The sequence below is a fragment of the Phyllostomus discolor genome, chromosome 5, assembly GCF_004126475.2.
Source record: "Phyllostomus discolor isolate MPI-MPIP mPhyDis1 chromosome 5, mPhyDis1.pri.v3, whole genome shotgun sequence".
In the NCBI taxonomy this organism is placed as follows: domain Eukaryota; kingdom Metazoa; phylum Chordata; class Mammalia; order Chiroptera; family Phyllostomidae; genus Phyllostomus; species Phyllostomus discolor.
In genome coordinates, this window is record NC_040907.2 from 150982262 (window position 1) to 151010053 (window position 27792).

The 27792-nt window shown below is 50.5% G+C and overlaps 1 protein-coding gene across 1 annotated transcript in view; it reads right to left on the minus strand.

Annotated features, from left to right (window-relative positions):
• Positions 1-3082, minus strand: part of CRTAC1 (cartilage acidic protein 1) — a 136531-nt gene extending 133449 nt beyond the window's left edge. The window contains exon 1 of the mRNA XM_028513312.2: positions 2919-3082. Within this exon, the coding sequence (XP_028369113.1) occupies positions 2919-2942 (24 nt within the window). The 5' untranslated portion in view covers positions 2943-3082. The remainder of the gene's footprint in view (positions 1-2918) is intronic.
• Positions 3083-27792: the final 24710 nt, after the last annotated feature.

Below are 27792 nucleotides of genomic sequence, written 5' to 3' on the forward strand. Positions count from 1 at the left end.
GGGCCCCACAGGCTGCAGGACACAGAGACCCCATTCCAGCCCACCCGAGCGGAAGGCAGGAAGCGCTCCAGGCCTGGGTTTCAGGGCCACTGCGAGGAACTGGGCCCCTCTGACTCCTAACTGGACACACAGAAACCTGGAGTCACACTGCTTTGGCCTAAAAAACCCACTTGGAATAATGAGATAACGGAGAAAGGGGAAAGAATAATGAGGAATTTCTGTTACTCATGTATGTACATTATAAGAACTCTATCTGCTCCTCACTGCCTCGCTCTAAATAACAGATTCAAAGGAGATCTCTGCAAATTACTACATTCATTAATTTACTTATTTCTGATCGGTTGGCAATTATGAGTATCTGCCGCGCAGGGAACACACATCCAGCTCGTAGTAAAGAGGCAGCAGGTCAGGGAGTGGAAAGGGCTCTGAGTAGAGGACTAGGACTCCCTAGGATCCAGTCCTATCTCTACCACCAAACAGCCGTGTGACCTTGGGCAAGATACCTGCCTTTATGGGGTTTCAGTTTTGTCATCAGTGAACTGAGTGTGCATGTGAGTGCTGGAGATGAGATAAGGTTGGACTAGTCGATGCTCTTCAAGATTTCTCTCACCCAGCGCTCATGGTCTTTGGCTCTGTGAGCGCTTACTGAATTCAAAGAGCACACCAACACCCAGCACAAAAGGACAATCTCAGAGAGCGAGGGTGCGTGGGGCTAAGCATCAGCTGTTTCCTTGGAATGTCGTATTTGCATCTGCCCCATTGCACCTGAGGTCGCAGGACCACCTGAAGTCCAGGGAGCATGTGGTGGAAGGGTTTCAATCATGAAGGTCACCGTTGTGGGCTGTGGCCTTTACTTGATTAGAGCATTAAGTTACTATGGCCAATGAAGGGCAAGAAGTAAGAAAGTCAGTGGTCCCGAGCTGGGTGCCTTTGTTGCCCCCTACTGGACACCAAAGAGCCTGCAGGGCAGTTTCACTTGCTTCAGCAGGCAGCAAGAAGACAGAAGACCGTCACAGCTCTTTAAAAAGACAAATTTCCTCGTCTGTGGCCCTCTCACTAGAAATGTCTATGTTTCGCTCCTCAGAATTATATAGGCCATTGGGCCACACATTCACAGGGGCACTCATGTACAGCAACAGGAACTCTTAACTAGACATCAAGGTGCCAGGCAATAAACACGAGGGCTCAGAGCCCCAGGTGCCGCCCGTGTGGACAGAAGGGTAGAAAGAGTAACGAGCAGGCAGTCTGCCCTACACATCCCCAGTGGAAAGGCAGTCTTGGGAAAGGCAGAAAAATGTTGACTGCCAGCAGAGGATGGAGCTGGGTTTGGGAGTGTGGATTGATAGCCCCCATAAGAGATTTCCAGGCTGAAGCAGCTACCCTAGGAGTTCAAAACATGCACCCATGTTCAGGGATGGGGTACAGGTGAAGGGTACAGCCCCAACTGAGAAGCCCGCCCTTGACCTTCTCCAGAGACCAGCAGTACCACCTGGAAACCCGAATCGTCTAATCGTGGTCCACTGTGCCAGCATCAAGACCCGAAACTCTCTTCAATGCCTCTTAAATTAACTTTAGGACCTGCTGCCAGAAGGATGTTTTTAATCAAGTCAGAGGGAGAGAAAATGCGCTCTCAAAGGCCATATTGGAACAACCGCCATGTTCTCACTTTTCCATCCTCCTTCGCCCCTTCCTCACGGCTCAGAGTGAGGTACACAGTATGGCTCCGAATTCTCTCTAATTCAGTCTCGGGTGTCCCCAGCCCCAGGGCATCAGGGTCAAGAAGTCTCCTATCCATAGCGCGCCTCTTCCTGCACCAGTTCTCCCCAGATTCAGGATAGCGCTAGAGTTGTCCCCTATTCCTGGAACCCTCTTCCCTTCTTTTCCGCCTGGCTTCACTTGGGAAGTCCTGCACCCATCCCAGAAGACATTTCGAGTGTGACCCAAGAATGTGTCCTGTCCGGACAGCTGAAGCGCTCCCTGGGGCACACAGAAGCCACCCCAGGCGCACCCCCTGCCACCAGCGGCGGTAATATTCATTAGTCATCCCCAGAGGAAGGGGCGTGTGCTCCCCCAACCCCGAGAGCATTTCCCCGCCACTCCGAGGTGGCTGGGATGACTTTGGGTTCTTGAGTTGTCTTCTGCAGAACTGGGACTCACCTGGGCTCCCAACTACTGTACTGTGAAGAGGCACGCTGCATTGCTGGGCAAGCCCCCAAGCCTGGCCTGCCGCCCCGCCGAAGCCTCCATGTGTTCCCACAGGGTTAGGGGAGGACCTCCGGCTCCCCTGGAATGCCTGAAGCTGGCTTGCCTGAGACAGGCTGGCGCGAGGAAACCACACCTCGGTCCAGCAAAGGCAGCTGTCAGCTACGCTGCGCGGGGCTGGCTACCGGAGCTCTCTGCCACCCAGCGCTGTGCGGGAGAGATCGGCTTCCCCGGGGAAGGAACGCCAGCCCCCCTCGGCTCTTTCCCATTCTGGAAGCTTAGACACCGGGCCTAGGCCAGTAGCTTCCCCGGCCCCGAGCGGAGCCTGCCTGGCTGAGTGACTCCCCAATGCCCCCAGCACAACCCTGCTCACCTGCTCCGCCCCCTTTCAGCCCCAGTGCCCCCTTCCCAAACAGCTGACCTCCAGCGCGCCCCCAGTTGTGAGGGTTGTCGCCCCACACCTCTGCTCCCACCTCTCCGCCACCTCCGACCCCACTCCCGCCTCGCCCCCAGCCCGCGAGGGAAGCTCCGCGCGCCAGTCGAGTCCTGAGCCCACTGGCAAGTTGAAAGCAAGCCGCTGCCACCTTGGCGGTCTCTGTCTTCCCTGGTTCTGGGTGGCATCCCCGCCACCCCCTGAGGGCGGATCGGGAGGGGAACCTAGGGCGGGAGAAACTTTCTCCGTCTGAGGGGGTTGGGGGCACGGAGCGGGTACTCACGCCGGGGTCAGCACTGGGAGCCATCCTCCGGTTCTCTCGGCCCCACCTCCCCGGGGCGTTGGAGCGCGGGCGTCCGCTGAAGCCTCTGCCGCCGCCGCCTTCCAGCGCCCAGCCCCGGTCCCGGGCTGGCCTCGAGCCTCCCGCCCCGACGCCGCTCGCCTGCTTTATACAACTCCACTCGAGCGCGCCGGGGCTTATGTAAAGGCTGGCGGAGCCCCGCAGCCAATGGCACGGCGGCTGGAGCTCGGGGCTCGGGGGTGGGGGGCGCCCGCGCGGCCAATCGCGGCCGGGGGAGCCTGGGGAGCCGGGTGGGGGAGGGCGCGCCTCCCCGGGCTGATTTAGGAGTCGGGATTGCGGTGGCAGCAGCCGGCAGCACGACCAGCCCGGCTGGGCCAGGCGCGGCAGGCGCTGGGGTGGGCGGCGGCGCAGGCGGCGGCGAGGGCGGGCGTCCCCTGCGCCCCGCCGCTGCGGCGCGTAACCTTCAGAAGGCAGCGGGGCCTGGCAAGGGGGGCGAGGGCGCCCGGCGGGACGCCGGGGGCCCGGGGCCGGCGGGAAGCATGGGTCCCTCGGGACGCAGCGCCGGGAAAGAAGGCAAAGGGGAGGGAAGGAAGGGCAGCGAGCCCCGGGCCCCGCGGCTGCCCCAGCGCGCAGGGCCGAGGGTGGCGGCGCTGCCTTCGCGTTTTCCCTCCGGGAGCGACCTGGCGTCGCCGGGCCAGGCCGGAGCGGCCGCGCCAGCCGCGCCGAAGGCGAGATTTCGCGCTGCGGAGCGAGCGCCGAGCCGATCCGTATCTGGCCTGGGAACCTGTCCGAGCGCCTCCGGGGGACTGTTCTGTATGGAAAGCGGAGCTTCGCGACGGCCGCAGAGGGAGGGGAGCGGGCGAGCACCGCTCGGAGATGAGCCGCGGCGGCCGCGGCAGCGTCCCCTCCCCCAGTCCCCTGCCGGCGCTCGGGCTTCGCCCCCACCGCACCCCGCCGGCCTCTGCCCGGGCAGCGCGGGGGCTAAGCCCCGCCCGCCCACTCTGGTCCCGTGCGTCCTTCCAGGCTTCCTCACTGCTTTGCTCACAGGTACTGCTGCCCCTCCTCCTCCACCCCAAGCCCGCTGCGGTGGGCGCCGTGGCCTCAACCCCTGAGGACCCGGGGTCGTGGGGGCTAAGCTTGGGAAGAGCGCCCCTGGTCAGCAGTGCTCCAATACCCGCGTGCCGGGCAGGAAACGAGCCTAGGTCGATAACAGTCTTAATTCCCTTATGTGTGCGCCTAGAATAGAGCCTGGCACATAATAGGCGCCCAGTGAGGGTGTATTGAATGAATTTTGAGGTTTCCTAAGGAAGGGCTTTGAGCTTCTGAAAGTTGGGGCACAGATAGGGCTTTCGAAGAGAAACACCTGGTAATAAGTCATCAGAGAGACAGGGAGATAGGACTGTTCTCCCAGTTATTGATGCCTTTGTCACCATCGCCCTGGCATCAGGGCGCTTCACTCTTAACATGACACCAGTGTTTCTTCTATGGAGAGCCCGCTAGCCGACCCCTGGCCGCAGGCCCCGCTACCCCACGTTTTGAGCAGAGCCTCCAGGGCCTACTTTGGGCCCTGTTTTCAGGTCTCTGTGACTGCCCTTTGGGAAGAAGTAGCCAAGCATAGGCCATCCTTCTAGATGTTCAGGCCGCCGGGCTTGCCGTAGTTCTTAACCCTCAGATGCTTTTGAGAATCTGACAAAAATTATTGCATTCTTTTTTTAGAAGAATACACACGCATACACACCTCGAGTATAATTTCAGGATCATTAGGGACTCCGAGTCTCTCTTGGGGTTCTCTCTGCCTGATGTACACACGTTTCTCGAGGGGTCTGAGGCAGTAGTTTATAACCACCATCCTTTTGGGGGTCACAGGGCTGCTGTGAGCCTTTCAAGAATCTAATTATTGTTATGGGTCTACTCAGGAAAAAAATGCTCAATCATACACTCACATACATGTTGACATGCAGTTTTGATCCTTTGAAATTTAATTTAGGACCGCAGATTAAGGCTTCAACTAGCAGCAGGTAGACTCAGTGCCAAGGGCACACCTGGCCCCCAGCTCTCCCCATGAGGAGCCCAGTTGCTCTGCACCCTGCTGCATCACGCCACCACCCCGTCTGAGGGCATCTGAGTCATGTGATGATGGCCCTGGCATCTGAGAAACCGTTTCCACACTTGCCTCTGCATCTTGGTCCCCACCACCCTCTTAGTGTGGAAATAAGTTGCAGGTTGTCATGTTCTGTCTGATCTATGAGCGTTCCTGACCCACAAACTCTAACTCAGGGAGACAGCAAGTGACTGGTAATTAACCAGCTTCACTCAATCCCATGCATCTGAGCACACCTTTCTTGGTTTTCGTTCTCACCTCTCTTTCTGCGGGTGAAGCTGTGAGCAGCAGCCCCAGCTGTGGAGCCTCGCCTCACCCGAACCTGGCATATTTAGTAACCAGCGCAGTAATTGTTGGTATCAGCCACCCAGATGTGAATAGGCTCTCTGCACCAAAGAGCCCTGTAATAATCTCACACTCTCCTGCAGCTAGCCAGGTAAGGGCGCAACAGACCAGAGGTGCTGGGGAAGGACAGAGAAAGGCGAGAAATGACAGAAGGAGAGATTCTCTCCAGGAAGTTCTCCAGGAAATGCAATCTGGTTTCTGCATTTGAATTTGTCAGGGTTGAGCCGGTGGGCCAGGCTGTCCTGATCCTGAAATTTCTAATTCCTCTGACGTCCTCCATGTCCAAGTGCTCAGCTCATGCCTGTGTCCACTCAGCACTCCAGCCCTGCCCCGCCCATCTCATGGTGGACATTGCACCCTCACAATCACACAGGCACACCCTGCTTTCTCAGGGCACAGGAACAGCTCATAGACTGAACTGAGTCCCCCACCCCCAAACTCGTGTGTTGAAGCCTTAACTTCCAATGCAACTGTATTTGGAGACAGGGCCTTTAAGGAGGCAGTTAAGTTAAAATCAGGTCAAAGGGTAGGACCTTGCTCCTTAGGGTTAGTGGCCTCATAAGAAGAGAAAGACAGTGGAGCTCTGCCTCTCTGGCAGGAACAGAGGAAAAGACGTGTGAGGACACGGACAGGTGGTGCCTCATCGTGGCAGTCCAAGCAGGAAGACGCGCTCCTTACCCCATCCGGCTTGTTCAGCCTCCTCCCCATACTGCGACTCCACCCCTTTTCACTCTCGGGAAGTCTCTCTCCACACTGTCCCCCAAACTTACTCATTCGGGACTTTCACCTAAAATGTTGTTTTTCCATCTTTGGGTACTCAAACTAAGTCTCATCCCTCATACCATTTTTCAAAACTGCTCTAGGCAGAGCACTTTGCCTTTTCAGCTCTCCTGCAGGTCTGCAACATCTTGGCACTCTACTATGCATATTGTTCTCTCTTCTCTCTAACTGTTTCTCATGCATAAAACTTGGCCGTCCCATCAGAATGAAAGCCCCTTTAAGTCCAGAGTCTGTACCTTATACTCGACTACCTCATAGAACCCAGCATGAAACTGGGCCCAGAGGGAACACACAGTGTTTGCTGGTTGATTTATTCTAATGAAACATATTTACTCTTCAAAAAAATTCTTAAAAGTTTATGTAGCACTTTATTTTCTAAAAACTCAAGAAATTTTGATTATGTCATTTCAATCATTCTGAAAGCCTGTTGGAGCAGGGGCCTCAGGAACTAATATATATCCCCCCTCTCCCCACCCCATAACACGTGGCTGGAAACTGTCTGGACAGACTTCGTGTGTGTGTGTGTGAGAGAGAGAGAGAGAGAGAGAGAGAGGGAGAGGGAGGGAGAAATAGAGACATTTATTGAAGAAGATACAAGATACAAGAAGCACTGTACACAGGACAATGATGCCTCAGTGGCCTTCTAAGTAGGCACCTTAGGGCCTCACACATTCTCCCAATTGCCGTCAGCTGCCCCGTTGTATTTCCCTGAATCTCATCGATGATCTGAAATATCTTCCCTTTCAAAGGTGACTTTAGTTTTGGGGAAAAAACAGAAGTTGCAGGGCACCAAATTTGGGCTGTAGAGGGGCTGAGTCACCTGGGTGATATGATGTTTCACAAAAAAACTGCATGAGATGTGTTGCATGAGCAGGCGCACTGTTGTGATGAAGCTGCCAATCACCAGTGCCCATAGCTGTGGCCTTCTGAATCATCCTGAATAGATTCCATGGAGGAATGTTCAAGCTTAATGTAAAATGTGGTGCAGATTCATTGCTCTACTGCTCAGTCATTTTGAATGTTGATGGCCACACAGTACACATGCTCACTCAATGGCTTCTACCGCCCCCACTGACTAGTACAATGAAGCTGTCATTGTTTATGCATGTGCATTCCAATCCACACATCGATGTCACACAAACTGTTCTCATTATATTAACAACGGCTGGACTTTTTCTGGACAGGTGCACGCGCACACACTCTCTCTCTCTCTCTGTGTATATATATATATGTATATATATATATATATTTATACACACACATATGCATATATACATACATATTCACACACATATTTTTCAGGCTCAGAGGGGCTCCACGACTTGCTCAGAGTCACACAAAGTCAACCCTTCTTTCTCCAAATCGGAAGACATGTTACCCTTGGTTTCCTTGTGACCCTCACCAATGCACTTGGCTGTCTTCTCACTCTCCAGATGGAGAGGAAAGGCCAGGGGACCTCAGCTCTTAGAGATGCTTCTGTTTGAACAGACCAGTTGCAAAAAGAAAAGAGAAGTTGATACAGTTCCTCAAGGCTCAAAGCCAGAGATGTTTTAGGATTCGAAAGGTACCATATATTCTGAAACATCCCTTGCGAGGCTTTGGGCAGTATCTCATAATCAGCCACGTTAACATTTCTACAGTAAAATATATGAATGTTCGTGCTGCATGAGTGTGAGGGTGAAGCAGCCTCCCATCAGTTCAGGCCTGGGGTGTCTGTGGCCAGGTGGGTTTCGGCACTACACTTGCAAACAACAACAACAAACAACTCAAAATCCACCTCTCGTTTTTCAGAGAGTTTTGAATTTGAGAATTGCAGGTAATGGATTGTGGAATGACATTTTAGGCTCGGTTGTCCCAAAAGACATGGATGTTCGTGAGGGTGTGGAAGAGCAGCAACACTAACAACATGAGAAGTCATGGGCTGGGAGAAGAGTAAGAGTTAAGGGAGGACGAGGAAATCACCTGTTGTCTCCCCGAGCGGGATTGGGTTGTAGTCCTTTTTTCCACGGAGTACATGTTTATCAGGCGGCTGGTGAGGTTCAGGAGCACTTGTGTTTACAGTGTCTTGTAAGTGGCAGATGTGAAGAGTGGACTTTTGAGGGGAGGCGGTAGGGGTGAGATGACAGAAGCTCTTGCAGAGAATCCACAAACCATGGTGAACTTCCACGCAGTTGGAGAGAGTTAGTTCAGAAAAGTTTGAGTTAGGAGTGCGTGCTGCAGGCCGACTGCTCCGGGTGGACTGAGGGCAGACCTGAGAAAAGGAGACGAAGTGAAGGAGGAGCTTCTGGAGTCCTAGCAGAGTCTGGTTGGAAAAGTCAGCACCTCTCAAGGCTGGGAGTCCAGGACAACAATGCAGGCAGATGTCCTTTCATCGGGTTACTCCGCTGCCACATGGCTTGAGTGCTTTGACTTGTCCCACACTGTATGGGTGGCTTTCCGATATGGAGGAGAAGGACAGTAAAAGGGAAAGCCATGGTGACCCCTGACTGCATGGCTCTCTATGACTGCTGCAGAAGCTCAGCCAGCCACACCCTCCATGGGGTGTAGCTGGCTCCCTGGAGCCCAAGTGAGCAGCAGGGAAGCTTCATCTTGACTATAAAGGCTAGCCTTGTTGTTGACCATGGTCCTACTTTGCTTTGTCCTTAAGGCCTAGAACCTGCTCTTACCTTTCTCTTCTGCCAGAGCTCTCTGGCTGGTGCCCCCAGCTCTAAGAAGTAGGGGTTTGTATCATTCTCCCACCCTGGTACCCCACCGCTGGTGCTTAGGGACTAGGAGTCAGGGGTCCAGACATGCTACTTCCTCCCCAAGGCTGAGTCTTTTACCACCTGCTGCTTCACATTCCCGACATCACCTTCCTCCTCGAGCCTCCCCCCACTGCCTCGTACCAGCCTCCTTTGACATGCCCCCAACTTGGCCTCTTCTTACCACTATCAGCAGCCAGGACCCCCCCAGATCCTGACCCTGCCTGGGGGTGTGAGCCTTGATCCAGGTCCCAGCCCCTCCTGGTCTGGCACACCCAGCTATCAACCCAGCCAAGCTTCTGACAGACATGAGCTCATGGCCATGGTGTAAAGAAGAAGAAAAAAACCTGGTGGCCGCTGAGGAATGGTAGTAGCCATTTAGTAGCAGCAAATGCCAGGGAGCTCCTGGGCTAGGGGTGCCCTGGCCACTTTCCTCCTCAGGTAAGACAGAGGGATGGGTGAAAGTGAACAGGAAGAAGAAAGGGAGGGAAAGAATTAGGAGGAGGGAGAAAGGGAAGGGAGGGTGTTAGGAAAAGAAGCAAAGGGTGTGGTGGGAATGTTTCTAGCCTGAGTTGAATGTCTGAACTGCACATGAAGTTCATCAGCAAAGAGTCAAGCACTGGCTCGAAATAAGATGGAAAGGATAATTGAGCCAGAGGGTGGGAGGGGGTGGGGGGAAAGACAGACACACACACACACACACACAGGGAAAAGACAGAGGAAGGAGTAGGAAGACAGCCTGTTCCAAGAGGAAGTAGGATAGAAGGGGAGGGCTAACAAGAACAGGTAGGAAGGAATTAATGGCCTCTGGGGAAAAAGCTCCATGTTTGAAATTATCGAAGGACATCATTACTCCATCCTGACCTCGTTAACCAGGGGTCACTGAGCACTCCCTCTCCTCCGCCCCACCTATCTTTGTACCTCTTGGTTCTTCCCTGATTTGTCCTAAACTCCACCCTCATCTTGACACCAAATTCCATTAAAGGTAGAATGGATTTCTCACAACTTCGGCTTTAGAGTTTGGAGGTATTGTTATGAGTTGCTAGATGCAAGGGTAAAATGAGGATAATAAAGCCCATTTCAGGGCTTTACAAAGGAACACGTGAGACAAAGTATGCAAAGCACTCAGCAGAGTGCCTGGACACAGTGAGTGTTCCATAGTGAGGGAGCTAACCATTGTGATTCTTCTCTTCCAGTCTCTGTTCCCAGCCTGCCACCTCCACCTCCCTGTCCTTCCTTTGAAATGCCACTCACTTGCGTCTCTCTCTTTACTTCCAAACCTTTAGCCCCTGGAAGTTGTGTTACTACGATGGTGGATCTGTAGGTCCCCCTGCTTTTATATTCTCCTCACCCAGATCTATAGTAATCCTTTCATTTGTGTTGCATCTAACAGAATTAAAAAACAACAACAAACCTTATAAACAAAGGCTCAGAAAGATGAAGCGACTTGTCCAATGTGGTACAGCTAATATAAGGCAGAAGAGAAACACAAATTTAAGCCTCTTGGGCATTGCCCTCTGCCCACAGAGTTGAGTAATTGCTTCTTTCATATTGATATTCCTGAGGATAGAGACCTGGTTTCATAGTTCCCATAAACGTCTCTATGGTCTGGCCCACAGAGTCAGTTGATTCATTTCTTCCAGGCACCCAAGTGCAAGGTCACTTGGACCCAAGTGCAAGAGAAGTGCAAGGTCATCCTTGGCTCAGCCCCGCCTCCATGGCGGAAGGGTCCCTGGGCTTCAGTCAGCACCCCTCTGTTCTGCCCGGCACAGGGCCGGCCCTGCCCCAGGGCCGTGCACACAATAGCTGAGGGCTGACTGTAGCAAAGCCAAATTCCACACCCTGGGAAGCAGGGAGAAAATCACAAGGAATTACGGTTGTTTAAGTGTAGCTCAAACTAGTTGAGAATAAAAGCAACTCCATGCTCATAGCAACAGAAAGAAAGGAATTGAGATTTCATGAAAAGAAGGCTTTCTTCTCCGTGAGAGTTGTGAGATGTTAGAACGAGATTCCTGCAGAGGTTGTGGAAACTGCTCCCCTGGAGGTCTTTAAGAGCCAGAGCACAATTCTCTTTTCAGCAAGAGGTGGATGTGATGGCTGCGAGTGCAGAGCTGGGGCACGGGCGGCAAGGAGGAGGGTTTAGGATATCTTGGGAGGTGGGCAAGAACACCAAGACAGGGCCAGGGCTTGGAACAGGGAAGGGAGGGCAGGCCCCGGGGTCACAGGAGGTCAGGGTCTGGTGGCAAGAACGGATTTCTGGGTGGAGAGCCCTGCAGGCTGTTCGGTGCCTGATCTGTTCAATGACTGCCTGCTGCCTGGGGCTGGTCAACGCCGCAGCGTGGAGGCAAGGAGCTTATCCTGGTCCCTCAGGGGCGGATGGGACCCAGACGCCAAAGCCAAGCCGTCTGTCTAAGTAAAGCAGGGTGCAGAGGCTGGCCCGCCAAAGTAGTAAATACAAATAACTGAACCTGAAGAGCTCTCTTTCACCGTGTTCCTTAAACAGGAGTGTTTGGGAAGGCTTCCAGGTCCACAAATTACGCCCGATAAAAGTGCCACATCTTCCTGGAGCAGCCATCTTTACTGGATGTGTCAGGGAGAGGGGGCAAGAGGAGGGGTGGTAGGTAATTTTATGGGTAAAAAACTGAAACTGCACTTTTCATTTCAGCAAATCTGGGCCTGTCATGGAATGAAATGCAAAACTGTGCATGCCTACTTTAGACAAAGCATGAGCCTTGAAAAGATCTTCCCAACATCCTGTGGGATGAGACACGCCCCTGCCCCAGACCTCTAAGGTGAGGGTGTTTGATGACCCTTTCTCCTGCATTTTGAGTATTTGGGCAGAAAAGCTTTAACAGGGCTGCTTTGAGGTTAACAAAGCATTGTCTCATGCACTATCTCATCAAGTTACTCAATGAGCATGTAAGCACTTTTTGTGGGTCAGGCACCATGTCCTTTATGACAACGTAGTAGATATTTATATTTTCCCTGTAGTGGAGTTGAGGAAACAGGCCCAGCAAGATGAAATGATCCCTCCCTGGCAACAAAATTCACAAGTGGCAAAATGGGGTTGGGGATGTGGGTGCCCTTTTGCAGCTCGCAGGGCCCATCCCATCGCACCTGCCACTCTTTCCCGAGACTCTGATTCTTCCCCTCACTTGTTCCCTTCCATTACACAGCACTCATTGCCTTGTGCCCCGCCTAAGAGCCTTCCGGGCGGGAGGAACAGGTCCAGGGCCAATGGGAAGCCCAGGAAATCCAGCCGGTGCCTGTGCTTCTCCTCCTGCCTGTCATTCTGACATGCTCCGCACACATTCACAGATAAGGACATTAACACAGCGTCACCAGCCTCCTCAGGTCACAGGCAGAGTAGGGCTGGCAGAGTTCTGGCTCAGTGCACAACCCGGGGGCGTCTGGGATGTGACCAGTTCTCAGCATGGCCAAGGATAGATGGGTCAGCAGCCAGCATTTATCCAGGACTGTTAGGTGTTAGGCCAGTGGGGGAACAAAGATGGATAAGACCTTTTCTGCCTTCAAGGAGCATACAATAGAGCAGAGAATCGATGCTTAACTCACCAGAAAGACAGGGGGAACAGGAATGGGCCGGGGACACAGGGCCAGTAGGTGATGTCCCCCCTGTACCCTGTCACCTCCGCCTGGGAACAAGGGCAAGGCAAGAGAGGTTTCCCTGACTCGGTGGCTGTGGGCCTGTCCTCGCCATCCCCATGCGGAGCTCTCTCCTCTCTCTGCTTGTTCGTGATGCCCTGGGAGCTCCTCCCTCGTCAGCCGCTCTCCTCCTCTACAGGTCCGCAGTGGCCACCCCACTGAAGCCACCAAGGCCCGTGTTCCTCCGCTGGTCCGCCTACACCGTGCTTTACACATGGGGACAGCACACCCTTAGAAACGTATTACATGTGCTGGGTGCTGTTCACATGCGTTAGGTACTTCAGTCATCCCCACAAGCCTGGGATTCTGTCAGTATGTCCATTTTACAGGTGAGATGGCTGAGGTTAAGTGAACAGCCAGTAGTAATGCTGTCACTCAAGCACGCTCCAGACAACCTCTAGTCACTCCATACACAGCACCTCATCTGGGCCTCACACCGATCCTGTGGTGTATAGGTAGATGGGGAAACTGGGGCCCAGACAGATCAAATACATTGCTGAGCTGGATGGTAAGGTGACTAGAATCCAGGTCTGACTCTTGTTCTAGTGTTCTCTCCACTGCATTTTGTTGCTGAAATCAGAAAATACTTCCTGTATATTTCTAGTGACTCTGTACCCAACTAATCTTTGGAGGACTGGGTCTTTGTACTTTCCCACTGGGTGAAAACAAGGGCAAAACAGTCATGACCATCACCGGGGAAACCAGAAAAGCTCGAAAGACTGCCACCTGGTGGCTTCCTCAGTGGTGGTGGCTGCAACGGGGCCCAGGGTCTGGGAGCACTGGTCTTGGGAGGCATGAGGTGGAGCTTACCGACCGTATTCCAGGGCCTCCGCTAAGTCCTTCAGATGGCTTCTCTCGTTCCTTCCTCACATTAACTGTGTAAGGTTGGTCCTATCATCATCATCCCCATTTCAAAGATGAGAAAGCTGAGGCTCACAGGTTAGGTAACCTGCTCAAGGTCACCATGCTGTTAAATATGGGGGCAGAGATTACAGGTTTGTCTGACTCCAGGAGCTGCTTCTGCATCACCTCTCCTCACCCAGCCTCCCCACGCCTTGTACCACTGGGCCACCGCCTCCCTCTCCCATGTCGTCCTGTGGCTTGTCTCAGCTCATAGAGGTCACCTCTGCAGAGATGCTATCGATGCCAACCATCCAGCCAAGGCGCTCCTATGCAAGCCCAGTTCTTCACTGTCCAATTAACTTACTGCATTGCCTTCTAGGGCTTAGCACTCTCTGAGATTATCTTATTTATCTTATGTCAACTCCGTGGGGGCAGGGACTGCTGAATCCCCAGTCCCTAGTGCTTGTGAAGAGTTACTCCATAAATATTCACTGGAGGACTGTTTGGAGTGGCAGGGGAGAAGAGGCCCTTCGACCGGTATCTTATGCATTTAACTCAGAGGCCTTCTTGTCCCTCTCGTGGTTTCCTGTCATCCTTGCCTCCTTCCTCTTTGGACCACTCTCCTCTATGTCCCAGACCAGAGGTGAGCTGCGACCAGAGCTAGGACTTGGTTTAATTTGACAGGCAGGCAGTAAAAGATCAGATGCATTGGAAATAAGATGCTTTGCATTTCTTATCCTCAGTATTTGATTTAGTTGAAGTGTCTGGGAGCTTGTTGGTAGTGGTTGTTATTAATTCTTGTAATTAGCTTGAATCTTATAGATATTGCTCTTGGTCATTTAATTGGAGGCTTAATTGGTCACTCAGGCCTAGAACCTATTCTGTTCTCCAACTTTATTACTTCTGCTGCCACATTCAGAACCTGGAAAGGTAGAGTAGCATCTTGGGGTTATAAACTATTTGTTCTCACTCACCCACATTTGAATGTGCTGCAGAAAATAGACTCTGGCTTGTGAATTTGCATTGAGAGTCCTGTACTTGTAAGGAGAAGCCCAGACCCAGGCACAATTCTTAAGATCTGGCTGAAAATACAAGCCGAGTACACATGCTTACCGATGAGTTCATAGCCAAAGACACGAGTGACCTCGGAAGGGAAAAACCACAGTGGCTAATGGTCATTAGAGCCTCACTGATGTAATTTCAGAGAATGAGGAGAGCCACAATCCCAATTAAACAGAACCAGGAGAGTGGAGCTCCGTGCCAACAGCCCCACACTAATGATAGGGCGGCAGAGACGCACTGTGGACGAGCACGGGCTTGGAGCGGGCCATCCAGCCTCTCATCCGGGCCCGCCTCTGTCTCGCTGTATGTCCTTTCTTAATCTGGAAACACAAGACGGAGCTGGCTGGTCTTTCAGATTCCCTGCAGCTCTGATGTTCTAGGCCTTTACCGGGAGGTGGGGGACAAGAGAAGGAGCTGGAGGAAAGGAAGCAAATGATGTAGAATTTCTGTTCTGCATCAGGTCTGAGTGGGCACGGTGGCATCAGGTCCTCACAGTAGCCCCACCAACATGGTCTCTGCTTTGCAGATAACAAGGGGAAAAAAGGAAGTGAAGCGATATGCCTAGAGTGACATTGCTGGAACCTGATGGAACTTTGCCACTAGGCATCTGGCACTTACAAACCATCTCTACCCTTGCTCCAGAATACCAAATTCCTAGAAGGAGCCCTCACTTCCTGAGGAGCTACTTCTAGGCTCAAATACACTGGGTCCACACAGTGAAAAAGAGGAACACAGCTGGGGTTGTCAGATTTCTTGGTTTATTTCAACACCTTTCTCTGGCTCCTAATTAGGCAGCTCAGGGGTGAGACGCTAACGTGGATATAAGTAATGAGCAGCAGACCTTGTGTCATGGACCGACCCTAGCTGCAGGACACAGAGCGATTTTGTAATTATACCAGCCAGGGTTTATCGGGGGCCTCTTATATGCCACATACTGACAACAACAGCAACAATGGCAAAAACAACGGCAGGAACAACAACAGCAGCAACAGTAGCAGCAGCAGCAACAGTGTGGACTCACTGCTGCACAAGGCAGAGAAACACACTCATCAGCGTCCTCCTATGAGGGGAGTAAGGTGGCTCTATTTGCTGGTTGAGGAGATCAGGTCTCAGTCTCTGAGAGCTGAAACCAGTACTTCAGGGTCAAACCACCAAGCCTGCCATGTTTTCAGGGTGAACGTTTAGGCTGTGTGGTCTGATGCATTGACTGGTGAGGAGCAGGTTCTTGGAAGAGGCCGGGCAGTGGCTAACAGTATGGTTCTCAGCATAGTTACTTACCTCCTGGTGCCCCCTCGGTTCCATGTCTGCCACACCACTCTTCCTTAGCCTTCCTGCAAAGGCTCATACTCTGCCCTCCCTCCTCCCTGTGCTCCAGAATTATGACTTCTTCCAATATACAATCAAACTGACCATTCTCAGGCTTAACAATCCCCTCCCCCACATTAGGGGGATGTGGCACTGGAATATGATGAGTAGTATAATTCATACTAAGGTGTGAGTGACTAATGAGCCACCTGTTACATGAAGGTGTTTGTTCTTTTAAAGAGAAGCTGGTTTATCCATTAAACAGCCTTCCTTAATAGAATCCTAGTTTCCTAGGTGGGGGCAGGTAGAAAGAGAGACTACCCTCTCCAAGGGGCTGTTTTCTGTAGGGAGCTATTTATATCCTCCTTCTGATCTCTGGCTCAAGTTCAGTGGAACAGGGAAGCTCTTGGAAAATCATAAAGGCACAGCACTTATCCTATTGGCATCATCTCACCTTTCAAGATCCCTTCTTTGGTGAAAAACCGTTTTAATAAGGCTGTAATTTTGTTACAGAATTTTGTAATTAAATATCCTTAAAAATAATGAGGTTGCAGGCCTCTATCTCCCAATTTATCACAGAGGTAATGCCCCAAGTTACACAGTGTTTAATCAAGAATGTATCACCAGTGTAACTCCTTGCAGGCCCTAGAGGAAGGAAGTTCTCTGAGTTTATCATGAAGGTTGCTCTCTGTTCTTGAGATGTTATTCTGTTTACCAAGTTGCAGGATAAATGATGGCTTCTTAGTCACAATGAACAGTCCCTCTCTCATCCCGGCCTTCATCCCAGGCCCATGGGCCTCTCTCATCCTCTGAGGTAAGTCCATCCATCAGCTCCCCGCAGGTGCAGAATTGGCTTGCTTGAAGGAGCACATGTGCTCCTCCTGCTGGCTGGGGGCGGCCAATACAGCAGTGTGCCGCAAAATCTCAACACTCTGGATTGCCTTCAAACCACAGCATGAGCACCTACTGTGTGCTAGGTGCAGTATTAAGGGATACAAAGATGAGAAGGACCAGGCCCCTGCTCTCAAAGAGCTTAGTATCTTGTACATAATACATAAAACAGCCTATTAATTTCAGGACCCTAAGGAAGGAAGGAATTACTTCTGTCCACAGAGGTTAGGGCGGCTTCATGACAGCATTTTACGTGCATCCTGAAAAAGCAGTTGGATATCAGGAAGTGAAGAGGGAGCAAATGGTCCGTGTAAGGGGTCCTAGAATGTTAGGGCAAAAAGAGACCCAAAGAATCGTGTAATTTGTTTGTTTGTTTGTTTTGGTGCTTCTTGGGAGAATTGTATACTTTAATCTCCTTTTGTAAGTGAGAAAGGAGCTCGGAGAGGCCAAAGGCCCTAGATGTAAGGACACGGAACAGAGAGGGGAACCCACCTCGAACTCCATCTCCAGGTTCCCCGACAACTCCAGGCTGCAGGGCGGGGGCGGGAAGTGGAAGTGGAGAGAGGAGTCCGAGTTGGCTACCAGGAGAAATTCAACCCCATTTACAGAGGAAGTGAAATGGTCTGGTTAATTTAATTTCCTAATTAGATGGAAGTTCAGCAAAAAAGGCCTGCATTATTAGACATGTTGATTTAAAAAAAAACTTTCTGAAATCTTTTATTTCACTTTTCCGCCTTAATGAGCAAAGTAAGGTAACAGATCATTCATTGGTCACTCTGGATATTGCAGCGTCTTGCAATATTCTAGATGTCGAGCATACAAACTTACAGATGTAGACCCCGCAAGGTGTTCTTTAAATCCTTAATAGCAACATATTTCTCTGCCATTTGCTTCTTTATTATCGACCATGGTATTTAGACTTATTTACCAGTGTGGGGAAGTTGAATACAGGAAAAGTATGATTAAGTGAGGGTCCTGGCTCACCTTGTTCTGGTTAACTGAGGTTTTGCTGGGTTGTGTGGGGTGGTCCCTGTTGAGCCCCCTGCCCAGCTCTGACCTTGCCCTTGCAGGGCTGTGCTGGGTAGTAGGGTATCAGTGAGGAGCTTTGCAGAATTCTTGGGCTTGCTTTGGAAAGGCGCAGGTAGGACAGTCTGCGGATGATGCTGGCTGGCTTATGCCCAACCTCCCCACTCAGACTGCCCCCACCAGAGAAGTTCAGAGCAGTGGCCTTGTCTAAATGGGGGCCTCATGGAATTCAGCTCCAGCCTAGTGTGGCAACCAGGCTCCCAGGTGGCCCTTGATGCCCCCACTTCCCAGCAGTCACGCCCCATGTAGTTCACTCAGACAGGACTGAGCTGTACAACCAATACAACACAATGTAAGTGATAGGATGTCACTTCCCAGGTTAGGCTATAAAAAGATGTTGCAGCCTTCATCTTGGTGACTCTCTCTCTCTCTCTCTTTCTCTCAGACCACTTGCTCTGGGGGAAGCTGGCTGCCACGGCATGAGCATCACTATCAAGAAACCCACGTGGCCAGGAACTGAGGCCTCTGGTCGTCAGCCACGTGACTGAGCTTGGAAGTGGAGCTCCCAGCCCCCTCAGGCCTTCAGGTGACCCCCACTCAGGCCTACACCTGACCACAGCCTTATGAGAGAGCCTGAGCCAGAACTACCCAGGTTCCCAGCCCTAGAAACGGTGAGAAGGAACAAGCACTTACTGCTGTAAGGTGCTAATATTTAGGCTAATTTGTTGCACTGGAATAGAGAACCAATGCACTTCTCGAGAGAGCTGCCTGAGACACGGAACCCTTAGGCCCTGCTCTTCCCACAACCCTACCTGAGTGGCCTGGGGCAGTCTTGGCATCCTGGACCCTTCAATCCAGAAGGTGCCTGGGAGCGTGGCTGGTCTAGCGCTCTCACTTTACAGACAGACGAGGACAGTCCAAAGAGGAAGAGGAGCTGCGTGGCGTCACGCTGAGGCAGGAACTCGGGTCCACTGGTTTGGGGTTTAGGCTCCTCTCCCCATGTTCCCATTCCCAGCACCTAGCCAGCTCCCCAGTTCACTGTGTTATTCGCTAAATATACATAGAATGCCTACTATGTGCTGGGTATTGTGTCAAGCCCTGGGGCAATTTTGAGGCTTTGGGCATATGTGAAATTACTGATCAAACTATTGGAATCTTGTCATAGTTACAATAATAGATATGTGCTGAGTAAGTGAGTGATTGAATATATACATGAACGAGAAAGACTGGATCATAGTCAGGAGCCCGACGTGCCCGTCCTTGCTTGACGAACGTCCCGGGTCTCCTTTGTCCTTCTCTGTGAGCGAAGGCTCCGGGCTGACGTTAGTACGGACACTTAGACTGAGATATAGAACCTAAGAGTTTTAGAGCTAGAAAGGACCTTGGCGGGCGAGTATGGATATTCTAGAGGAACGGTGGATCCCTTTGAAAACCAGACGAGTCTATGTTCCCCTTTAACCGTATTTATAAACACCACATACAAATTTGGGGGGGGTGTGTGAGTCCTAGAGCATTTGAAGCCCATCCATGGACTTTCTAGGGACCCACAGGCCAAGAAGCTCTAATCTGCTCTGACCTCCTGTTATTCTAGGTGAGAAAACTGAGGCCCCGAGGAGAGGAGTGACTTGCCCCACATCACACAGCAGTTCAGTAGTGAAGCCCGTGAGTGAACTGGGTCTCCTGAGATTTGGCCCCGTGCTCCCCTCCCCCCACCCCCCCACAGAGCCCTAACTTACAGGAATTGCACCATCACCGGGAAGCCAGCCCCAGCTCCTGAAATACAGAACTTCAGGAAATCACACACTGGTATTTTTCTGTTAATATCTCCTGGAGACAGACAGAGTGGCTCAAATGACCAACTCTGTCTCCAGCACTGGGCTAAGTGGCATCTGGATGCTTCCAAACATTGAGCAATTGAACAGCACTAGAGATGAGGACGGCAGACCCGGCGAGTGCCAAGGGGTGGGGGCAAGTGGAGGAAAGGCGGGTGTCGTGGGTGCTCGGCAGCGAAGCCCCTGGGACAGTCAGCTTCACCCCGCCCAACAGCTGGTCCCAGGGGGTCGGGGGGTGTCTCTGCGATGGCATGGACAGTCCACATTGAGACAAACCCGGTTTCTCACAATCACCTAAAGAAGCAGCTCAGCACAGCGTCGAAGAGCAGGGACTCTGGTGCCAGCCTGCCTGGGCGCAAAGTCACGTTCTGCTACTTTCTAGCTGCGCCGTCCCGGGCCACTAGTGAACCTTTCTTCCTGGTGTGTACAACGGGGACTGTGATAGCCCTTTCCCAGCCTTGTTGTCAGGATCAAATGAGTTTTTGTTAAGTGCTTAAGGCAGAGCCTGACATATGAGAGCCATATAAATGTATGATAATTAAGGGCATAAAATCCATACTTCTTCGGGCATTAGTTTTTGTCTGCTAGGGTCGTTCAGAACTGAGGCCACTAAACTTAAAAAAAAGATACATTCTAAAAGTCAACTTTATTGAAGTATAAATTGTCTACAGTAACATGTACCTATGGTAAGTATACATTCAGAGGGGTGAGTTTTGACACATTTATATCTTTGTGTAACTACCACATCAGGATACAGAATGTTTCCATCATCCCCCCAGAGCTTCCTTGCTCCTCATCCTTCACGCCCAGCCCTAGGCAGTCACGGTCTTGCCACCAAAGGTTATGATGGCCCATCTCTATTAGTAAGCAAGTATTGAGCTGCCAAAATATATGAGTGCATTTACTTATATGCTACATATACCCTGTTCTCAATCTATATCACACTAGGAAAGCTTAATTTGTTTTATATTTTTAGATTAAAAAAGAAAGAGAGAGAGCTCTGGCCATTATGACTCAGTTGGTTGGTGCATCATCTCATAAACTGAAATGTCACGGGTTTGATTCCCAGTCAGGGCACATGCCTGGGCTGTGGGTTCCATCCCTGGTCAGGGCACCTACGAGAGGCAACCAGTCGATGTTTCCCTCCCTCTCCCTCCCTCCCTTCCCCTCCTCTAAAAATCAATAAGCACATCCTCGGGTAAGAACCAAAAATAATAATAATAAAAAATAAAATAAAATTTAAAAAGGAGAAATATTAAGCAAAGGGACAAAACATGGCCAATTGGTAAATGTGACTAAGGGGATTTGAGAGTTTAAAAAAAAGTTCTTGAAACTTCTCTGTAAATTTGGCATTATTTCAAAATAAAAAATCACAACAGATAAAATAGACACACGTAGCAGTGGGTAGAGCTGCTGTCAACACTCGGAGCACTGCTCTTCCTCAGAAGCCCCTGGCGCGCTCACGAAGCCCGCCAAAGCCCAGCCTTGCCCAGCTCGAAGGAATCCGAGCTCCAGGGAGAAGGCCTGGGCATCTGCTTGGCACCAAGTGAGGGGGCTAGGGCTCCTCAGGGCCACGAGGCCTTTGGCTGCAGAGGGTCCCTCCAGCTGGCGGGGTCCACACTGGCCTTTGGGGTAACATGGGCCAAGCCCGAGTTTGGCGGGCAAAGAGCTGGCTCCAGTGGACAGGACAGATGTGTTTGTGAAACGCTCGGCATCCGTCAAGCACACAAGGGCTTAAAGCGTCCACATCCTTTGGGAATGGGGTGGTTTAACTGTGAACAAATGCTATATAAATGATAGCTGTTGCTGTTATTCCTACCAGCCAGGGTGGCCAGCCATCCTGGGTGCCCGAGACTGTCCCAATTTTAGGACTGAAAACCTTGTGTGCTGGGAAACCCCTCGGTTCTGGGCAAATGCGGATGGCTGCTCACCCTAGAGCCTATTACCCGTGGTTTCATTGCTTCAATCACTCTGCTCACCACGGTTAATCTGCTCTGGCTGCCCTAAAAGAACACGATACACTAGGTGGTTGAGACAACAAATTCATTTCCTCACAGTTCTGGAGGCTGGAAGGTTCAAGATCAAAGGGAGAGCTTGCTTCCTGCAGGCAGCCACCTCCTCACTATGTTCTCACGTGGCCTTCCTTCTGGGTAGGTAGTGGCGGGGGTGCTCTCTGGTGTCCCCTTCTCTTATAAGGACACCTACTCCACTGGGTAGGGCCTTGCTCTTATGGTCTCATTTAACCTTAATTACTTCTGGGAGGCGAGGTCTCCACCGTATGCATTCTGGAGGTACCATCGCCACCCAGTCTGACTGCCACCATCACAGTTGTAACTGTGTAACCAGACCCCCCTGCTTCCGCTTTGGCTTCAGCCATACCCGTCTCCTCCTGGGACAGCTGCCGCCTTCAACCCAGCCGCTCCCCTGCCTTTACTCCCTTCCATGGCTTCCCTTCCTTCCTTCGGCTCTTGGCATGTTGCCATTCCCTAGGAATATTCTGTCTCTTTGAACATGCCGTCCCTCGTTGGTTTGCAATGGCCAAGAGAAAGCCGGGCACTTGACTTTCACAGGAGCTGGCTCTGGGAGCCCAGAAAAGATATTCCCAAGAAGCCTTCTGTACCAGAAGTCCATCTCCCTGAAATCACTTCCCCAGCCCCTGCCTTCTCCCGGACTCATCACGACCATGGCCATCTCAGCAGCAGGCGGCCCGATGGCTGCATGAGGGCTGCGTTGGAGGGGCTCAGGAAGGTTAATGAGGCTCGCACTGCCTCTCCTTCTGGAGGTCGCCGTCACCCTGAGTGCCCCAGAGCCCTGGGCTGGCCTCTTCCTGTCGCCAGGACATCATTAGAAATGTTAATTATTAATTATCACTAAAAGCTCTTTTTGCTGCATTGCTGATCTCTATTTCTCTCACTATCTCTTTTCCCCACTTTTTCTCTATAACTGGATCCTGGGTCCTGCATCGCCCAGTTTTCTTTTAGTCCTTTTCCTCTAATCAGCTCTCACCTGCAGGCTGGGCGTTGGGGTCTCCTGGGCAAGCGTCAGCCAAGGTGAGGAACCGGACCCATCCTTCTGCTGTGTCACTCCAGGCAGGGTGCCCACTTCCTTCTTTCAAGGCATTGAGGACTTAAAGACGTAGAAACCAGGCAGACACTGAGCAAGAACTGGGTTCTGATGTTGTGAAGTATTTTTGGTGAATCTAAAAAAACTCCCATTCCCTTCATCTTCCCTGTACCTTTAGCTTGGGTTCCGAGGCCCAGTTTTGTTGGCAAACTCAGGGAGCCACCTAAAGAGATGCAATTGGAAGGAATTCCTGGAAGGATCTGTTCACCAAAAATGTCCCCTTTACCCTGTTACAGCGCCACCCTTCCACTCTCGGAGAGGCAGTGTGGTGGAATGGAAGACCATCCCTGGACAACCAGGTGGTGGCTCGCCCTCTGAGTTCATACCACCTGCTCTGAGAGCTTGGGTCACCTCTTTTCAGGCCACACAATTCAGTGAAAAGAAGAGGATTTTGAAATCAGGAGAACTGAGGTTTGAATCCCTGCCCTGCCAGGCGCTTACTGTGTGGCCTTGGACCAGTTAGGCAACCTCTCTGAGCCTCTTCTTTAAAACATGACAGTCATCCCTTCCTCTCTGGGCTACTGGGGAATTTAATGAGATCATGACTTCTATCTCTCAGTCTGACATATTGAGAGGCTTAATAAATGTGCGTGTCTAATTTTTAAAAAAAATTAGAAAAGAAGATGAAAACTCCTGCCTTTCCTATGTGATGGAGCTGGCAGGGTTGAATTTCAGAGCACTTGCTATGTATCAGCCACACTTCCATATACTTTATGCATATTAACTCATTTAACCCTCCTAGCAACTCTGTGAGGGAAACGCTATTACTATCATCACTAATTATGAAGGAGGCAAGTCTGATAAAGAAAAGTCAAATAGCTTGCCTGTAGTCATGTGCTAGTAAGTAGAAAAGCTATGAAGTTTCAGGATAGTTTAGGGACTAGAACTGTGTTGTCCAATCAGGTAGCCCCTTGCCAGATATGGTTATTGAGCTCCTGTTATGTGGTTAGTCTGAATTGAGATGTAATTTAATTGTAAGTTATAACCTCGATTTCAAAGACAGTATAAAGAGGAAGAGAGAATGTACAATAGTTCATTAATAATTTTTAATATCAATTACATGACAAAGTGGTAGTATTTTGGATATATTTGGAGTTAAATAAGATATGTTATTAAAATTAACTTTACCTCTTTCTTTTTCTATTTTTAATGTAGCCACTAGAAAATGTTCAATGGCGTATGCAGCTCGCATTGTATCTCTGGGGACTGTGTAGCCTAGAACCCCTGCTCATGGCCACCTACTGTGTTGTGTGCAGCGGTGAGGGTTTGCAAATGCTACAGTGCTAGGGGACAACATGGTAGAAAAGTCCCCACCAGATCCTAAAGACAGGTTCATGGGGCTTTGTCAATGTTAGAAGCCCCTTTGTTAAGGCGTAGACACCTCTGTGAGGAAGGATGCTCTGAGTCTTTGCCAGGGCAGTCAAGGAATGGCCTAGCAGAGACTAAGGCTCTGACCTTGAGTCTTTACTCACCTCCCTGCCACCCACATAGGATGTAGCAGTGAAAGAAAAGAGAGCTGCTTCCAAACAAATTTTGCTTCTTAGTTCTGCTGCAGGGTGGGGTGAAGCTCATATTGAATTCAGCCTACATCCCTACCAGTTACACAGAGACCCCGTGGTGGGAGGAGGAGGCAGGCTCAGCCAGGGCTGGTGTCCTCAGGGTGACTACTGACCTGCTCTGCCCACGGGTCCTCTGAGCCCTCGTGTGAGTACCTCTAAGAACAGGGCACGCAGTGCCCCTGACAAAACCTTCTACTTTTTCAGAAAATTCTGCTGTTTACTGAACCTTCCTTTACAGAATGCTTCAATTGCATAAATTTCTGGTTCTGTTTTCTGGATCTATGCTTCTCATAGTTCCAGAAAACATGGCACACAGCCCAGTGCCCCACAAAGATCTACGGAAAGAAAACCACCAGGGGTAGGGCCAGGGAATCTGCATATGTCTTTCTCCTCCGTCCCTTTTTCTCCTCTCCCCCTTTCTCTCTCTCTCCTTTTCTCTCTCTCCTTCTTCTTCTACCCCTGCCCTTTTTCTCTCTCTCCCCCCTCTCTCCCCCTTCTCCCTGTCTTTCTGTCTAACATGCACACACATGTGCACACACACACACACACACACACACACTCAGTGCTATAAGCAAGGCTCTCAGTGTGGTGTCACAGAGCCCAACAGTGTGATCAGTTGTGACATATGCTGTCAGTAATTTTTCCTAAAAATAAAATGGTGAAGTTGGCAAATTATTTACTCCTTAAATTAAAGAATATTTCTATAATAGTGTCCCTTTTACTTACTCACTTGCATTCGTGGATACTTTCTTTTCTTTTTTTTTAAGATTTTATTTATTTAATTTTAGAGAGGGAAGGGAGGGAGAAAGAGAGAGAGAAACATCAATGTGCGGTTGCTGGGGGTCATGGCCTGCAACCCAGGCATGTGCCCTGACTGGGAATCGATCCGGCAACCCTTTGGTTTGCAGGCCCGTATTCAAGCCACTGAGCCACACCAGCCTGGATGCATTCCTGGACACTTTCTTGATTAGAAAAGAAGAGTGTGGTGCTACTGACACGTGATGGGCACCAGGCACACCCATACCCTATCTATCTCTGCCCAGAGTGGTCAGTAAGGGAGCAGAGGGAAGAAGGGTCAACAGTCATGCTGAGCTCGGACACTTACCCTGTGACTGACAGTGTGCTAAAAACTTCACGTGTATTATCTTACCTGACCCTCACACTAATCCTTGAAGGTAGGACTCATATTAGCTTCATTTTACAAATGAAGAAATTAACAAGACAGGTTAGATAACTCGCTCAGAGTCACCACACTGGCGGACAAGCCAGAAAGGCCCTGAAGAGTTAGATGAGTCTGTCTATCTTGGCAGACTTCAGTTGTCCCATGACAATCAGAGGTGACTGGGGAGACTGGTATAGTCTCTGTCTAGGGCCCTAAGTAAGGGAAGCCTGCCACATCTCCATGTGAGGTCCCTGGAATCTCAGAACACAGGGAACAAGGCAAAAGACAGGTTATTACCCTAGGTAACTCCAGGCCGAGTCCTCGGAGTGGGGCTCCAGTGAGCCGTGCTGGACCCTTTACAGAATGCTCCACCGAGGAGGACAGTCTAAGACCAAAGCTAGCCAAAAGGCCACTCTGCCAACTTCCATACCGAAAAAGCCTACTCAACTGTTGGCTTTGAATATTTCAAGTTAAGAAAAGGCCACATTTGATGACAGCTGGTGGGGCAGGGGGAGGTTAGGGAGGGAGGGAAAAGGAAACATGTTGTCTCATGTACGTGGACAACACTGGTGATTGCTGGGGGTGGGGAGAGGGTATGAGGGGACTAAATGGTAATGGAAAAAATACAACAAATATTCTTTTAAAAGGAAAGAAAGAAAAGGCCGCACCTGTCAGCAAGAAGTAGATGAAAGCAGAAGAGACCAAGAGCATTTTTGTACACCGTGGGTTTATTAATTCCTGTCCCACTCAGACTCTGCCCCTAGTCAGCATTCTCAGACCTCACGGTCTGTAGAACACCTTTTCTCCCCTCGGTGGCAGTGGGGGAGGGCAGGGAGAGAAGCTGTGACATTTCCTCAATCACCAGACTCTTGCTGGAGGCCAAGTCACCAGGACTAATGTGACTTTAATTGTTGTGACAATGACAAGTTATTGTAAGTTCTTTACTTTCCTGCAAGTATGGGTGGGAAGTCTAAAAATGAGGGTCTGCCATGGGAGTGTGTCTGTCCCATGGGTCCCAACCAATCAATGGTGGGTCTGGAGGTATCCACTGAAGAAATCCACTCCAGCTTCCCCGTGACAACCTGTCACATGTTTGAGGCAGCACTCACGTGCTTCTTGATTGGCTCCCTCTCTTGGTCCACAGTTTTCCAGCTCCCTTAAGACTTCTTTATGGACATGACTTTCAGCTTCTGCACCATCTGGCTGCCATTCTCAGGACATGCTCCAATTTCTCAAGGCCCTTCTTCCCCAGTCACACCCAAGGTTGAGGGTTGTACTCAGACAGAATTGACCAGTTCTGAGCCCACCGAGGCCATGCTATGATCTAGACCAGAGACACTCTACCTCCCTTAATGTAGCCAAGATTGTGCGTAGTTTGTGTATCAGGTATCAACCACATAACACAGTTGGGCCAGGCAGAGCGAGCGGACAATTTACAGAATAACAAACAAATAGGTCATTTTTGCATGGACTGCTGCCAAACCAGGTCTACCCCATCCGGTACTGGTGCAATTAATTTTTAACCTAAATGCAGAACTTTGCATTTCTCTCTTCTCTTTCCATCATGTTGGTTTTAGCCCTGTGTTCCTTCCTGTTGAGGTCATTTCTTATTTCCATTCTGTCATCTGTGGTGGGAGCTATGCTTCCCAGCTCTGTGTCTGCTGCAGGCTTGTCGGTTGTCTTCTGAGTCACAGGTAACAATGACAATGAGGTCAGTGCCAAGGACAGAGCTCTGTGGCATGCCACTAGAGCCCTCCTTTGGGTTGACACAGAAAAACTAATCAACGTTCTTTGACTGTGGTTGCTCATTCAGCTATGACTCCACTTCCTTGTCCTCTGACCCAGTTCTCATTTCCCCATCACATCCTCAAGGGCACCAGGTAAAGCATTTGTCAAATGCCATTCGGAAATCAAGATGCATTGGGTCCGTATCATTGCCTTGATTTGCTGCCTGAATGAGTAGAATTGCTGCTGTCATACGATGGGCAAGACATTTATTTATCTGTCTGGGGGGTGGAAAAGAAAAATACATGTGTTAATGACTGAGAAGATAGGGACTCACTGTGGAAAATATAGGGAAGCCCATTTAATGGAAAGGTTAATATATAGACACCTCCTACTAGCATGTATCATCTTGCTCCCTCAAATGTTCATATTGTTTTGTTCTAACAGTAACTCATGTATGGTGATTTTTGCATGTATTTTATCTCTTCCATGAACCTCTGAAGTTTCCTCCTTTTTTTCTTTGTTTAAGCTAGTTTTACATATCTTGTTACCATTTTTTCCCAAAGCTATACACCTTAAGTCTGAGATTATCTTAATCTGAATAAGAATATATGAAAAACACCCAGCCCTGAGTCTCACCCAATGTAGGAGCTCAGAAGATATTAGTTCCCATGATATACCCACAGCATTATACCTCA